This window comes from Crinia signifera, chromosome 19 (assembly GCF_055691185.1).
Source record: "Crinia signifera chromosome 19, ASM5569118v1, whole genome shotgun sequence".
NCBI lineage: Eukaryota > Metazoa > Chordata > Amphibia > Anura > Myobatrachidae > Crinia > Crinia signifera.
In genome coordinates, this window is record NC_139226.1 from 86,503,959 (window position 1) to 86,521,055 (window position 17,097).

At 45.9% G+C, this 17,097-nt stretch overlaps 1 protein-coding gene across 3 annotated transcripts in view; it reads right to left on the bottom strand.

Annotated features, from left to right (window-relative positions):
- Nucleotides 1–1,042: 1,042 nt before the first annotated feature.
- Nucleotides 1,043–17,097, bottom strand: part of LOC146042702 (PR domain zinc finger protein 10-like) — a 44,858-nt gene continuing 28,803 nt past the window's right edge. For all 3 annotated transcript variants that reach the window (XM_083162869.1, XM_083162867.1, XM_083162868.1), the window contains exons 11-23: nucleotides 15,196–15,316; nucleotides 12,882–13,109; nucleotides 8,772–9,119; nucleotides 8,412–8,567; nucleotides 7,464–7,643; nucleotides 7,264–7,374; nucleotides 6,975–7,175; nucleotides 5,315–5,446; nucleotides 5,063–5,233; nucleotides 4,634–4,774; nucleotides 3,448–3,598; nucleotides 2,887–2,996; nucleotides 1,043–2,618 (exon numbers count right to left, since the gene is read on the bottom strand). In XM_083162869.1, the coding sequence (XP_083018995.1) occupies nucleotides 2,430–2,618; nucleotides 2,887–2,996; nucleotides 3,448–3,598; nucleotides 4,634–4,774; nucleotides 5,063–5,233; nucleotides 5,315–5,446; nucleotides 6,975–7,175; nucleotides 7,264–7,374; nucleotides 7,464–7,643; nucleotides 8,412–8,567; nucleotides 8,772–9,119; nucleotides 12,882–13,109; nucleotides 15,196–15,316 (2,239 nt within the window). In that variant the 3' untranslated portion in view covers nucleotides 1,043–2,429. The remainder of the gene's footprint in view (nucleotides 2,619–2,886; nucleotides 2,997–3,447; nucleotides 3,599–4,633; nucleotides 4,775–5,062; nucleotides 5,234–5,314; nucleotides 5,447–6,974; nucleotides 7,176–7,263; nucleotides 7,375–7,463; nucleotides 7,644–8,411; nucleotides 8,568–8,771; nucleotides 9,120–12,881; nucleotides 13,110–15,195; nucleotides 15,317–17,097) is intronic.

Genomic DNA, 17,097 nt, shown 5'->3' on the forward strand with positions numbered 1-17,097 from the left:
CCTCAACCTGTCGACACAGTCATGTTGACTTTTTCACCTGTACATGTCGGTATTTTGACCTTGTCGGGATTTTAAATGTCGGTATTTTGATCCAGTCGGGATTTCATACCAAATCCAGTCTGAGTCCACATGGATGTCATCAGTGCCTGAAGCATGGTGATCAAACAGTCTGTGAGAGTATGTGCTACATTAATTGTGGGTATATGTCGACAGTTGTCAACATTGATACAAAAACCTGAAGAAAAAAGTTGACTTTTCCATGTGTCAACCTTTTGTCAATGTTGTCCAAGTGCATGTCGACCTATTGACTTCAATCCACACCCTATGCATCATATTCCTTGACTGATCCAATGACTGCCCTTGTCAAGTAATACAAGCAGGTTAATTTCTTCTACCAATGAAAAGACACCATTTTTTTTTCTAGCCATCCATCAATCATTATACAGCGTTGTGTATGTAGACACCTCTGTGGAGGACAATCAGGAGCCCTTTGCGCCGGAAGTCACTAGATGGCACCCGACGAAGCAATTTTAGTGTTGCTTCATTTGGGGGTGCGCACAGCCGCCAGTGTGAACGTAACTGTTACGTTGGTCCGTAATTTAATGGGCTGATAACTAAAGTATAGAGAGGGTAACAGAACACGGTTAGTGCCTGCAGGGCAGAAGCTTGTGAGATTTCATGAAAGAACCCCCCCCCCCCCCCCCCTCAACCTCGGTCCTCAAGTAACCCCAACAGTTCATGTTTTTCAGGTCTCCACACAGAATCACAGGTGAAATAATTGGCTCCACCTGTGATCTTTAAAAACGTCTCAGTGAGTAATGGGTGCACCTGTCAGGTGACCTGGAAAACATGCACTGTTGGGGGTACTTGAGAACAGAGGTTGGAGAACCACTGTACTAATATATTCTCAGAATTATTCCCATGTCCTCAGCTAAAACAAACACTTTCCTGTTTATAAAGGTAGAGGAGATCTATCACCCGTTAAATACAAAATATTTTTAGATTCCAAGGAGATAAAAAAAAAGAAAGAAATTATCCAGGGCTCCGTAGGGTGTATTTATTTTTGTAGCTGGACAATACGGTCCCTGCAGTCCTGTAAGGAAAGATAAATAGTGCAGCCAGTCTTCACAGTATCTTGCACCTTTGGGTCAGAGCTCACAATAGTTTGGGGGTTATAAAAACTTTTACAAAGATGGAAACCATGGGGGGCTATGGAGAGAAGTCACTGTCAGTTGTCAGTAGGACGTCCCATCCCATACACACATGGCATTTATCAGTCATAAATGCACAAAACTTGGCACATACTCAGTACAGCGTAGGCCACATTGATTCCTATGCAGTAACACACGGGCAATGTAGATAATCCAGCAGCACACATTGCAACCGACGAGTTTCATTAAAGCCTATATACAAGGTCCGTCTGTTTCTGCATAGTCAGAGTAAATGGATAAATACCAGTTCTGTAAGTGGGGGTAAATGTATGAATCTTAGAGAAGCGATATCTATCCCCATAAAGAATGTTATTCGCAAGGTGATAATGCTCTAGCCAATCAGCTCCAATATGTAAATTGACAGTTAGGGTCTGATTGGCTGGAGCATTATCACCTTGCACATACCATTCTTTATGGGACAGATACCCCTTTCTCCAATCTCCAAGATTCACACATTTACCCTGGTGTCCGAAGTCAGATCTGTCTGAAATTAAAGTTGGGGGGGGGATTACATTTGTGACTTTCCTGTTGCACATTTGATAAAATGGAGCTCTTCACAATGTGGGGTTTCTAAAAGAAAAGATGCAGAAGAGGAAAATCTGCATTAAAAAAAAAAAAATCCTATTTCCAAACAAATTACACATTTTTAATTCCAGTATATCCCAAGGAAGATCCATAGAACAATCCGTATAAGGCTGGGGGTCCAGGTCACATTACTACGGAACCAGTAAGTGAAATGTTTTCCCCACAGTTCAGAGCGGTGGCGCCCACAGACACACCCACGGGCATGCTGTGGATTTACTTTCCTTTGACGCAAGGAACGGAAACTTTGCCGCCTCTATTTCAGTTATAATAGTTTGACGACATCAGGTCAGATTCTTGATGTGGTTGAGAAGATCTTTAAATACAAGGAATGAAAGAAGGTGAGGTGCGACCACCAAAATCAGCATTACCCCCCTGGGCAACAACTGAAACATGATTTATCGCCCTGTGCCAAGGCGGCCAAAAGTGACGTACATCCAGGTCTGGGCTAATCAGTGCTGCAAATGTTAATAAATAAGACTTCAATGCAACAAAAGATTACACATGGCAAGTTCTGTAGTTCAGCGGTCACGTCACATCAGTCTGCCAGAACAAATGACCGAGAGCCCTGTTTCTGAAGGAGCTATGGACACCTTGGCAGGACAATTCCCTATGGGGTCCATCTGCATCCTGGTGTCAGGGCTTGCTGATATGCACCTCACTGGTCCCATTCATGTTGGTGGTGGTGGTGATTATGTACTGAGTCTGAGATGGGTTGGCTGAAGTCTGCTCCAAGTGCTCAGCGTTCGTGGACCCCTCCTCCGTTAATGCAGAACATTTCTTTATCTCCAAGTCACTCTGCCCCTCCGATATAACATAATGCGTCTGCACAGGGAGACAGAGACCGTAAATAAGTATATCTGAAGGACTGTATAGCCCAGGCATGTTCAAACTGTGGCCCTCCAGCTGTTGTGAAACTACACATCCCAGCATGCTTTGCCATAGTTTAAGCTTTCCCTAATAGCAAAACTGTGGCAAGGCATGATGGGACTTGTAGTCTCATAACAGCTTGAGGGTCATAGTTTGGACATTCCTGGTACAGCCCCTTTTTATAGAGTGGGATAAGTAATATCACATTCAACACAAAGGTTACCTGGGTCACCGCTTTCACTCGACCACCATTGACTGGGGTAACAGGGGTGCCCACAGCGGCTTCTGCAATAACATACTGCCCTTGTGGTAACATCATCTGGATCTCAGACGCTGCAAAGGAAAGAGAATAAAGTGAGGACGTTTTAATGGGCAGCAGTAACAATTCCCTTAGTCCTGATAGGATTTAATCATCTGGATTTAATCATCTGCACAAACAGGAAGTTTGCTCATACACAAACATCTGCATTATACAAGATGCACTGCTGGTTAAAAGGCAAGAAACTCCCCGCCTCCCTGCAGTCGCTGGTTATTACCTGCTGCTGACAGGCTAAAGCACATTATTTTTTCGTATGTCTATTTTAGAACAATATAGCAATCACTGAGTGAGCTGTAGATAAAGCAGATCTGTAGGCACACTGTAGAAATGGTGTATACTTCTCATGGGCTGCATAAAGGTACCTGGTCAGTTATGCTGGAGGCATCAGATGATCACGTATTGTGTTAGTAAACTAACCCCATGATCAAAGCTACACACACCACCCCCAACAGCATTCAGACTTACGGTAACCCCGGAAAGAGTTCCAGCCGCTGGGCAGGTATGCGTGCTGTACTGTGGAGTTGGTTTGCGTATGAGATGTTGGCGTCTGCATCTGTGATGGGCTGATATCCTGTTCTGCTTCCTGCGATGAGGGACTGAGAGACTGTCCTCCAACCTGGGAATGATCAGAGGCAGAATGCCATCATTAATTACAGGGATCACTAAGTACAGCAATACCTAGGCTTATAGTGGTTACATTTCGAGGAAGATACCCGAGAGGGGGGTTTGTGTGTTGGTGGCAGGCTCAGAGACACGCTCTGCTGGTAGTTACCTGAGAGGGAACCTGTGTGTTGATGGCAGGCTCAGAGACACGCTCTGCTGGTAGTTACCTGAGAGGAGACCTGTGTACTGCTGGTAGTTACCTGAGAGGAGACCTGTGTACTGCTGGTAGTTACCTGAGAGGAGACCTGTGTACTGCTGGTAGTTACCTGAGAGGAGACCTGTGTACTGCTGGTAGTTACCTGAGAGGGAACCTGTGTGTTGATGGCAGGCTCAGAGACACGCTCTGCTGGTAGTTACCTGAGAGGAGACCTGTGTACTGCTGGTAGTTACCTGAGAGGAGACCTGTGTACTGCTGGTAGTTACCTGAGAGGAGACCTGTGTACTGCTGGTAGTTACCTGAGAGGAGACCTGTGTACTGCTGGTAGTTACCTGAGAGGGGGGCCTGTGTGTTGGTGGCAGGCTCAGAGACACGCTCTGCTGGTAGTTACCTGAGAGGGAACCTGTGTGTTGGTGGCAGGCTCAGAGACACGCTCTGCTGGTAGTTACCTGAGAGGAGACCTGTGTACTGCTGGTAGTTACCTGAGAGGAGACCTGTGTACTGCTGGTAGTTACCTGAGAGGAGACCTGTGTACTGCTGGTAGTTACCTGAGAGGGGGGCCTGTGTGTTGGTGGCAGGCTCAGAGACGCGCTCTGCTGGTAGTTACCTGAGAGGGGGCCTGTGTACTGCTGGTAGTTACCTGAGAGGAGACCTGTGTACTGCTGGTAGTTACCTGAGAGGAGACCTGTGTACTGCTGGTAGTTACCTGAGAGGAGACCTGTGTACTGCTGGTAGTTACCTGAGAGGGGGGCCTGTGTGTTGGTGGCAGGCTCAGAGACGCGCTCTGCTGGTAGTTACCTGAGAGGGGGCCTGTGTACTGCTGGTAGTTACCTGAGAGGTGGCCTGTGTGTTGGTGGTAGACTCAGCCACTTGGATGTGCTGAACTTGGATTGCATGCTGGGTGTATCCTTGGGAGTCTTGCAGCTGTCCCATGTCCACTGTGGAGTGCTGGGACTGATGAGGTGATGGAGCCTAATAAAAGAAACAGTGTCTAACAAGCACAAACCAAAATCAGCACATTTACAGCGTCTAACAAGACCACTCCTATCAATATGTTCTCAATAAACACTACTTAAGGAGATAAATTGTTTAATACTTCTAAATAAAGCCCCAGTGAGAAACGGGATAGAATTATAATAATGATGTGCATGAGACACCCTGTGCACTTAGGGGGTGATTCAGTGAGGCTCGCTAAACAGCGGTTGTTCGCTGCTTACCTAGCCCATAGACGCCGCCTGCCGGCCGAGCATTTATTGTTACCTGGGCTACTTGCACCACCTGGAGCTGTATGTGTTGCGGTTGCTGCATGCCGGCTGTAGCAGGCGACACTGGGATGTACTGGATCCTCTGGTAGTCACCCTGTGCCGTGCGGTATTCTGTGGTCAGTGTCTGGGATAGCTCTGTCATTGCTTGTGTCAGAAGATCTGTAGTCTGATGAGAGGATAAGCAGGTTAGCATGAGGCGAGTAAGGTCAAATCGTGTACAGGCAACAGGTAGTAGCCGCTTACTTACCACCACAGTCTCTCCACTTGTGCCGTCAGCCGTGAGCACCGTCGGTGCTGTACTGATCATAGCGGTCTGCGCCGTGATAGGCATCAGTGCAAACTCTGGGTGCTTCTTACGTATATGCTGAACCATCTTTGTCTAAATAAAAAGGATTATTATGGCTGTAAATTACAGAACGGAACAGACCGAGGCAAGTCAAAGATCAGGCTTTCAGCTCATTTACTTTTTTTTCTATTTAGTTAAAACACCAGCAATATAGTAATTGCCTAAGGTGTTACAGTTTGTTAGCAGAGGGTAAGAGGTGTATGTGACAGTGGGAGTGAGACCGTGACTGTTCTACAATAGAATGCAGTGGAGAAAAACAGGAGATTTGTAATTGGATTTAATCCATGGGTCCAAATTTCTCTGGGGACAAAGAAGCTGGGTCAGAGGCTCCAGACGGGAGTATGAAACGGCTACCCCTTCTGTGACGGAGACGTGAAAGTGTGGCCAACACAACCACCCTACTTTGTGGGCATATGGACAAAATTAGGTAACGTCTTCATCTGGTTTAAAGAAGACACACAGGTATGTATATGATCACAATCAGTGCTTACATTGTGAATTGGGGGTTCCCTGAATAAACCCCTCTCCTGCTTCAGTTCCAACAACTTTGCCAGATGCATCAATGCCCTCAGCTGCCTAGATATGGAAGGGATAAGCCTCCAAGTCCCAGGTCATGAGGACATCTCTTTTCAAGTGTTAAGTAACATAGTAACCTAGCCACACCATTAATGCCAAATATGGTAAACACTCTGATTACAACGGGTCTTAGATGTTCTAAGCGTGGCAGAGGATACAGCTTGGCATTTGTATCTATGTACCAAGCGATCTAGAACAGTCTGGTGTAATGAGATAGGTGACAAATGAGTCTCCTCTCAGACACTCCTGCGGACATTCTGAAGAGCTGATGGTTGTCACAGACAGTGGAAGGTCGTTTACAGATTCACTATCACCCCTTACCGTTATGCCAGGTTAACTGTGGCCAATAGGTACATTACGTAACATGTAGGGCTTTGTGGTTATTGGTGTAGACAGCTGGCCATATCCCCTTGCACTGATCAGATTGCTGGCACAAAACAAGGACCAAGTGGCACCACCAGTAGGGCTACAGGAACAGGTTAGGGTGTGTTTTGAAAGCAGAGAAATTACGCAAATGTGCATAAAGGAGGGTAGAAGCTGGACAGCACACAGGTCAGTCTACAGGTATGTAACTCTGTATGGGTAGAAGCATTTATGTCTGTAGTAAATGCCTGTGTTACAGGAGGCACTTACCAGACAGGTAGTCTGGCAGTATAAGTGGTGGCCCAGGCCCTTGGATTAATGTTATAGAGCGGTCTCATTCCCATCCCATTTCTGTCTCCTGCTGCCCTTTGTCTGCATTCAACAGTGTCTCACTTGTTACATTTCCTATAGACTAATAAACATGTGGGCAAAGGATATTCTACATATAAATGCTGTAATCCATCTTATTACGTGGTAATATCCACACACAGGAATAGTTAGGTTATCCAGCAGCCTAACATAGATCTAAAAGTAAATGCTTGGTAACGCCAACCATTCAGGCATAACTAACACACATCTAGAGAGCCCAATCCGGCCCAGGAAGAGAAGAGCTAGAACTGACCTTACTGCTGTACTGTTTGGCGCAGTGCGGGCAGCAGACTGGCGGTGTTGCTATTGTTCCAGTTAGCTGGGTATGAGTACTTAGCATGGGGTCTGGCTCTCCTGGCCCAGCAGGACGGAGTTTCCGGATGCTCGGAGGCAGCTCTGCACCAGGGTGGTTCTTAAGGATGTGCGCTTTCCGCTTACTGGCACTTTTGTAAACCTGTCAGACAGAAAAGTAGAACATTCTTAGAACAGCCAAGACTCTCCCGGTGATCTGGAGTGTGTTAATTGGGTGTTACAAGGTTTACCTTCTCACAGTACTGGCAATAATAGTCCCGGTTGGGTTTGATTATGGGCAATGTCAGTTCAGGAACCTCTTCAATCTTCATTTCTGGGTGTCTCTTTGACAAGTGATTGACCTAAAGCAGAACATGGAGAACTAAGAATAAACCAGGTGATTACCCAGAACAGACTGAGCACCGCAGTATATGCATGTCACCCTCCTCACCAGCATTCCCCTTCGCCGGAATCCCATCATGCACACACGACACTTGAACATGAAGCTTTCATAATCTGTGGAAGCGAGGCGCGGTTTGAAGGCCTTGGTGCGCCCCGTACGATCTGCCTTTTTGGCTTCTCTCTCTGGATTGTGTATGCGCTGCATGTGTTCTCTCAGCTTGTCTTTTCTCTGTAATAAACAATAAAATGAGTGTGCAACCTTTCATGTCCATGCGCAGCTAGAAGGCAAAGTGACAGGGTGGTGCTAGGATAAAAAAAAAAAATTTTTTAGGAAAAATATTAAAAATGTATATACACGTCTTTTTGACAGCTAAGAATAATAAAACAAACAGACACAAACTAATCAGTAACCAAACAAACAATCTCAACAACATCCAAATAAAGCACAACCAGGAAGAAGTCACACAAGCCTTGTACACACTATGTGATCCTCCGCAACAGCACGGGGCGATATAGGGAATATCGCTCAGAAGTGCCAACATGAGCGATTTCGCTCATTATAGCAGCTATGTGGCTTAAGAATTTTAGTACATATGAAAATACAATGACACTACTGCTAAAACAAAAATGGACAATAAAATAGGTTTTGATTTACCAAGCCATGGAGAGAGAAAAAGTGGACAGAGATCAAGTTCCAGCCAGTCGGCTCCTAACTGCCACACCACTGCCGTGTTTGAAAATTACATTTAGGGGTAGGTTGGTTCATAGGGTCTCTCAGTGGTAGATGTATGTACCAGGCACTATCACTTCTCCCTTGTCACTGCTTAATACATCTACACCTCAGTGTGTCTGTCTCCAGCAGTACGGGGGACTCACTCATACATATACGTGGTATTACCACCTCATGCACACATGTAACAGCCTGGGTCAGAACCCATACCCAGCAGAGATGGGGTATGGACGACTGCCCCATGTGTACACACTGAGCAAAACTCACTTTGAACTGCTTGCCACATGTGGAGCAGAGGAAGTCCTTGCGGTCAGAGTGCCTGAGCATATGCAGACGCAGCTTGTCTGGGCGGCAGAACGCCTTGTCGCATTCCGTGCACTGATAGATCTTCTCCGAGTGGAAGCTACGGACGTGTTTCTTCACCTGGGTATGAAAATACATGAACGTTAATAGCATATGCCTATGCTAAGTACTGACCGAAAGAATGTGGGCAGTAAAGTGTTCTGAAGAAACATACCACATGCGATCCAGAACCTCAATTTATAACAAGTTTCAAAATAGGATGGAGACCGAATACGATCATATGTGAACAGCTTGCGTTGAAAAATCAGAAAATTAAAGACTGACCTGGATGAAATCGGAGAAACGTTTTTTACAAGTCGGGCAACTGAAGCAGCCATCGACAACGTGAACAGACACATGGTCCTTCAGGAGGTCCAGGCGGTCAAAAGATTCCGGGCAGAAGATACACGAGTAAGTCTTCTGGTCTAGGTGGAACTTCATGTGGTTCTCCAGAGAGCTTGTACTGATAAAGCCCTTGTTGCAAATGTCACAGGTGAGGGGGCAGTTGCTGTCACGGCCGTGGAACCTCAAGTGCTGGTCGAGCTTGTCCTTTTCCCGGAAGGCCTTCCCACACTGCAGGCATTTGAATGGCCGATAGGTCTTGCGGATGAAGAGGTGCTGTAGTGCAGCGTTCTGCAAAAAACAAGACACCTGTTATTGGAAGCTGAACAGATGTAGAAGCAACGTTAGTGAGTCAAAGTAGGGTTGGGATGGCAGTGAGGGGTGTTTGGTATTTTTCTGTATAGGGTGACAATGTTGAATGGATTTCTCCTGCCCTGGCTATGAGAACAGCAGGAATGCAGGGTCCAACCTACCTGCAGCTCCAGCTGAGGGGTCAGCGTGGGGAGAGAGAGAGACCTGTTACCAGCTGTGCTCTGTATTTTAGATACTGGAAGACATTGTTTTTGGCTAGTTGTATTTAGGGAACAATGATGTCTCAGCAGGAACCATGAATGGTGCATAGTGTATGTATTTAAGTGGAAGCAGCTTAGCTGCAGTCTGGAAATCCTTTAGCACAACACCTCTCCACATGACGAAGACAGACACAAGTAACATCAAACTGACAGTATCAACTTTATATCATACAGGAGAATTAATCCCTCTATCCTAGCAGCTAGTATATAAGCAGATACCCCGTTACAGGTGTACAAGTCTACAGAATAGAACTTCCACATGGTCAAATCTACACAACAAACCCATCTGTCTTTGCCACATGGCTGGAACACAGGGGGTTATTTTGGTTCACTCTCTGAAAAATTCCTTCTTAGATGGACAAAACCATGTACACTGCAGGTGGGGCAGATGTTACTTGTGCAGAGAGAATTAGATTTGGGTGGGGTTTTTCTTCAAAGTGAGATCTATATTGCAGTGTAAAAATAAAGCAGCCAGTATTTACCCTGCACAGAAACAAAATAACTCACCCAAATCTAATTCTCTCTGCACATTTTACATCTGCCCCACCTGCAGTGCACATGGTTTTGTCCATCTAAGAAGGATTTTGTCAAAAAGAGTGAACTAGAATAAGGCCCACAATGCTGCCTCCTCTCCCCTTTCACTACCTGATGTCAGTACGAACCATCCAACCTGCAGTCTCACAGCAGACATTATTCAAGATAAACAGCTTCCTGTCCTGCACCAAAAGCAATGTCAACAGGTGCTCCATGTATGAAAGTATGGTCTGAGTGTTGTATCATTCAAGACTATAGAGGTGCATTCAGGAGAAATGGTCCATAAGGTCAAACACGGTCCTCCAACAACAAAAGACAAACGGTTGGCCTGCCATGGTCTCAGAAAAGACCACAAGAAATGTATTTTATCAGACATACAAACATCCCATTAGGGATCTAGTCCGTTAGGGAACAAAGGAAATCCTCACTCTCTGCAGGTGGTCAGCGCACAAATAGGCTTCACCGAGAACACCAAGCCACACCATACTCAGGGATGCGATAGGATCCTGAAAATGTGAACTGATATTACAGTGGTAATCTATTTAGCAATCGTTCTTGTGAGGAAGGTGACCAACCTCAGTTTGCCGCTTCATATAGAACTGGAAGGTCCCTAATTTTCTGGATACAAGCAGTCCTAAGTAGATAGATTTCTAGACCCCTGGCAATCTCTGAGAAGTGATCTCCTTATACCTGGAGATCACTGGAATGCATCAAACAGTAACTGAATCTCAGTGGAATTTTGATAGGTACTTGTTTCCTAGCACAGCGCCCGTCGCAGGTGATCGCATACCTTAACTTAACGCGATTTCAGGGCTATTTTTAGCCTTTTCCCCGAATTTTAAAAAAATCAAGTCCATCGCATGCCTTAAGTTAAGGCATGCGATGCGACCGATGCGATGTATGCGATTCTACATAGGGAACAATGTTAAATAGGCCAATGGACCCGATTTTTCATTGTATACCCACCCTTATGGGTATTTTACATGTGAAAACGACAACCCGAAGCGTGGCGAGCCTGCGAGGGACGGCGGTACGTGTCCTCCGACCTTTTCATACCCCCACTATCCACGTCGGCGTGGAGTTTATTTTATATAGTGTGACGAGCATAGCGAGCGCAGCGAGCCCCGCGAGGGGACGCGTAATACCTGTGAAGCAATGCTCGCTGCGCTCACCACGCTTCGGGCTCGGTGGCTCGCCACACTATATAAAAATCACCTCCACACTGACGTGGATAGTGGGGGTATGAAAAGGTCGGAGGACGTGTTCCGCCGCCCCTCGCGGGCTCGCCCCGCTTCAGGTTGGCGTTCATCGTGCGGTGGCGTTAACAATGGGGGGGGGGCATTTGACCCATCAGGGTGGGTATATAATAAAAATTGGGGTCTGGGGGGCATTTAACATTGGGCCCAATGTAAAATCAGTTCTCATTTTACATTGGTTCCGATGTAAAAATCGCATCGATCGCATGCGATGGACGCGATTCTTTTGGACCCGATGGATACAATCAAAATCGCAGGTGCCGTGCTAGGAAAGAAGTACCTTTTGATACTACTTAAAATTATGGGGGATCTACAAACGAGAAGACTGAAGACTCGTCACTTTGGATGCTGCCGAGAAAAAGCGATTTTCCTCAAATTAGAAACAATTACATATTATTCAATTACTGTCGGATTATTCTGCAAACAAAATGCCGCAATTTTCAGAAGTTTTTATGGCGAATTAGAGTCGCCCAATTCAATGGCCGCACCAATTTTTTTTGACCGGTGATTGCCAGGTCGACCGTATTGTCGACCACTTTAGCATGCAAAGCATCTTGTAATGAGGCAGTGTTGGTGGTTTTGCATTAACCGTCAGGGAATATCCAGATTTCCCTTTCTGCTTCTAGAAAGGGATACAATGATAGCAGCCTGTATACAACCTGAAGCCGTTTGTATAGGAGTGCATCACAACGCACCAGACAACTCATTTAACTTCAGGAGACCAATGGACCTTGGGTGACAGATGTCGATCACACAATATGGTGAGCAACACAATACTTGGAACATAAGGTCTTCAATTCCTTGCCCTTTAGCGTAATCCTCAAGTATATGTCCAACTTATACAGTACCTCACCCTTTTCCCAAAAAAGTGCAAAAAGGATCCAACCCTATGCAACTTGCCCTGGAAGAATAGAAGGTCTCCTTAAAAAGGAGAAGTACATCTTTGCCAAACCTTGAACAGAATTGGTGCGACAGAGGTTGGATCTTCATGGGGCCAAAGCATTAAGCCAATAGGTCCTCTGCTAGCTGCCCTGTAAGGTTTCTAGCCAGAGCACCCACCTTCCAGTTTGGTATAGAGTAATGTTAGCAGCTGTACTAGTCCTGCAATGGTAGCGAGCAATCCACTTATACTGGAGCATAGTTAGGAAGACCAGGGAGTAACGTCAGATCTGTTCTCCACTCTGACAGATCTAACGGCTTAGCCAAGAAAACCGTAAATCAGAATAATTGACTTTTCAAACCTAGACTGCCCCATGTTCAAGTGTCCCCCTAGTGTCAAATTCCAATTACACCACACCTCTTCCTCTACAAAACTTTACTATTCATATCATGAAGACACTATAACGGGGGTAAGTTAACATGTGGCAGTTTAGCTGCTGTGAGACGACACATCCCAGCATCTTATGCCACATTATTGGTTTTTTTTTAGGACATGCTAACAGTGGCATGGCTTGCTGGAGTGTATAGTTGGGGCACGTGTTCAATACTGGTGACCTACAAGATTACAGCCTCGGTATGTCATATTAAACCTATCTATATTAGATTTTGTAGAGACAAAGATAGCTCCAGAGAAGACACATTTAGAACATCAATGAGAAGTAATTGGCGAATTCCTTGCAACACCGACCTATACGCACTAAATCCAGAACACTGACACGCACAGTTAGATCACCAGAAGCAATGCTTCTTACCCGTATCCGTTTGGCTCGTCTCATGTCTTCAGCTGTCAGTATGCTTTGAGACACAGTCGTTGGGGGCTGTACAGGTGGGATAGGCTGCAGAAGCTGGCTCTCTGTCTGTTGGTCCACCGTACCTTGCGTTGCTGCATCCAGAGATAGTTCAGACTGATCAATGCCATTAATCGCAGAGTGACCGGTCTCTTCAAACATCGGCCTTTTACTTTGGAACTGAAGAAGGTCCTGTAACAGAGACACGTATCATAGCAGCCCTTCTAAATAGCGGAGAAGAGGGCAAGTTGCCCATAGCAACCAGTTTTTAAGCTATCATTTTATAGAGTGTACTTCATAGATGCTACAGTAGCTGGAGGCTGATTGTTTAAAAGATAATGGGGAAGATGTAGCAAACCTAAAGAATGGACAAGTTCCTAATCGCAAACAGTAGTGCTGTAAACAAAGGATAGTGAGGAATACTATGAAATACAAGACTTTACCCTGCAATAAAAAGGTTTTAATAGCAATCAGTATTTATACTAGGGGTAAGTAACCAAATAGGAGAAATTATAAAACACAGGACATAGGTACCTTATCCATACCTGGATCAACAAACCCCAACACTGAAATATATCTAATAGACTTCAGTGTATTATGAACTACTCATAAGTGCCAAAAATAAAAAGTTTAGGTACTTGTTTCCTAGCACGGCGCCCAATATTTTAATCTTTACAATGTTAAATGCCCCCCCATACTCAACGCCACCCCCACGATCAACGCCAACCCGAAGCGTGGCGAGCGCAGCGAGCCAGTGAGGGGCGACGGAACGCGTACTCCGACCTTTTCATACCCCCACTATCCACGTTGAGTTGATTTTAGATAGTGTGGCGAGCGCAGCGAGACCCGCGAGGGGACACCGATTACCTTACATGTATTGCGCGTCCGCTCGCCATGCTTTGGGCTCGTATTCCGTGTCCGCTCGCCACACTTCGTGCTCGGTGCCTCGGTGCGCTTGCAACACTATCTAAAATCAACTCCACGCCGACGTGGATAGTGGCGGTATGAAAAGGTCGCAGGACGCGTACCGGTTGGCGTTGATCATGGGGGTGGCGTTAAGTATGGGGGGCCATTTAACATTGTAATGACCCATCAGGGTGGTTGTACAATCAAAAATCGTATACGATCGCATCCTATGCCATTGTATGGCATACGATGCGATATTTTATTGTACAGCATCGCATAACATCGTATACGATATTTAGTGTTATGGTATGCGATGGGCGCCGTGCTAGGAAACAAGTACCAAGGTTTATAATATAAGTAAAATGTTACTGTAAGTAGTATTAAAATATGCCATAAAACAGATATTGTACAGATTTCATTGTAGAGGTAAATACGCCATATAGCCATATACAGTAAGTAGTTATATGGGATACAGTGAGAAAAATAACCCCAGGCTGACAGACAGAAAGAATATTGGGTGTGCACAATGCCCTCCAATCAATAGGAGAGTAGTCGGTATTTAAAATAGTAGTAAAATGTTATGGTACTTGTTTCCTAGAACGGCCACAATCGTGAGTGATCGTGGCTCTTAATTAAGGGACACGATCCTCACGATGTGGCCGATTTTTTACAATTTTTTCCCTTTGAATGACAGAAATCGGGTCAATCGGTCGGTCGCGACCAATTAAAATCGGCCGCGATGCGACCGACCGATTCACCCGATTTTTCCTTAGACTTCAATGTTAAAAAATCTTTTAACATTGAAATCGGGAGGATCGCGTCGGTCTTGTGCCATTATAATGGCACAAGATGAGATGGACTTGATTAAGTCCATCTCACATAGGGAAAAATGATAAAAAAGGTGAAATGGGCCAATATGACCCATTTCACATTTTTTATGTGCCCGCCATGACCCCACGATAGACGTCAACCCGAAGCGTGGCGAGCGCAGCGAGCCCGCGAGGGGCGGCGGTGCGCGTCCTCCGACCTTTTCATTCCCCTACTATCCACGTCGGCGTGGAGTTGAGAATATATAGTGTGGCGAGCGCAGCGAGCCACCGAGCCCGAAGCGTGGCGAGCGCAGCGAGCCCCGCGAGGGGACGCGTATACCTGTGAAGTTATACGCGTCCCCTCGACCCCTCGCGTCCCCTCGACCACAACGATCTAAATCGTTGTGGCCGTGCTAGGAAACAAGTACCAATGTTATATCTCTTAGCGGAAGGACAACTGGAAGCAAATGGTAATGAGAGCAGAGACAACTGACTTGCCATCAGTAAGTAAAGGATGAGGGGCAGTATATGCACACCTTATGTACAGTGCAATGCACAATTACCTGACTTCCAAGACCACACTTATTGCCGCTGATATCCAAGCGCATAAATTTCGGAGGCCGTCCCGGTCGCCTTCCGGATCCAAATTTCCTCCTTGTTCTACCGCGTCCGCGCCCCTTTGATCTGTTATCAGCAAAGTGTAATAGGACTCAGAATGGTTACTCATGTCCAAATGAAATTTACTATGGACTTTTATATACATGTTCATATAGTGTTCTTTTGTCACATAAGCCCCCATAGCCTCTGCAGTTCAGCTACTATAAATTTCTCCTCATTTTGCAGATCAATAGAAATCATTACAGAGGAATTATTGTATATGTAACAAGTAGGGCTGGGCTGTGGGGAGGGGAGTTACACACATGCACATACAGTTGTGCTCATAAGTTTACGTACCCTAGCAGAATTTGTGATTTTCTGGCCATGAGTCAGAGAATTCGAATGATAACTCCCAAACTATTCTTTCACTCATGGTTAGTGGTTGGGAGAAGCCCTTTATTGTCAAACAACTGTATTTACTCTTTTTAAATCATAATGACAACAGAAACTACCCAAATTAACTTGATCAAAAGTTTGAACACAAACAGGTTTGGATGGCTACTAAAGGTAACCATCCTCACCTGTGCTCTGATTGCTTGTATTGTGTGTGTGTGTGTGTGTGTGTGTGTGTGTGTGTGTGTGTTTGTGTTAAAGGTCAGTGAGTTTCTGGTCTCCTGAAAGACCCTTGCATGGGGAAAGCAAAAGAATTGTCAAAGGATCTGCGGGAAAAGGTAATTGAACTGTATAAAACATGAAAGGGATATAAAAAGATATCCAAGCAATTGAGAATGCCAATCAGCAGTGTTCAAACTCTAATTAAGTGGAAAATGAGGGATTCTGTGGAAACCAAATCTCGGTCATGTAGACCAACCACAACTGCCAGGAAAATTGTTCGGGATGCAAAGAAAAATCCACAAATAACTTCAGCTGAAATACAGGTGGTTTGGTTGCTTCAAGGTGCACAATAAGGAGGCATTTGAAGAAAAATGGGCTGCATGGTCGAGTCGCCAGAAGAAAGCAATTACTACGCAAATGCCACAAAGCATCCCGCTTACAATACTCCAAACAGTAGTCAACAAGGCCTATGATGAAAGGTACACCATTCCTACTGTGAAACACAGAGGTGGATCGATTATGTTTTGGGGATGTGTGAGCTACAAAGGCAGTGGAATCTTGGTCAAAATTGATGGCAAGATGAATGCAGCATATTATCAGAAAATACTGGAGGAAAATTCGCACTCATCAATCCTGAAGCTTCTGCATGGGACGTACTTGGACGTGCCAACATGACAATAATCCAAAACACAAAGCCAAGTCAACCTGTAATTGGCTACAGCAGAATAAAGTGAAGGTTCTGGAGTGGCCATCTCACTCTCCTGACCTCAATATCATTCAGGTCAGGTTCACGTCTTCCAGGCATTAACATCCGGTGGGAGCCGAGGATGCGCACTGACACGGAGCTCCATTTTCCCACCCAAGGAGTTCCCCCATCCTCGGCCCCCGGAGAAGTGTGGTGGAGGCGGAGGGGGATGGACAGAGAGGGCGGATGGAGAAGATCGGAGGAGGCGAGGAAGCTGGAGGCAGAGCACGCTAGCTCAGTCCTCCAGACTGATGGGTCAGCCGGAGGCTGTTTGGGTTGGTTGCCCGCTCCATACCCGGGCAGCGGCAGTCCGGGCCTAGCAGAGGCCCCACATCTACATCCACCAAGCAGCCTCGGCTAGTGGACCACGAGCGCAGCGGCAGAAGAGGACCCCCGTCCATCCCGCGACCTACTGTGAGGTGAGGAGGATCTGGCTGAAGGCACCAGCAGCGCCAAGTCATGGCCCCAGGCTCCCTGGCTCAGCACCTCGCAGGCCGGTAGGAGAGGA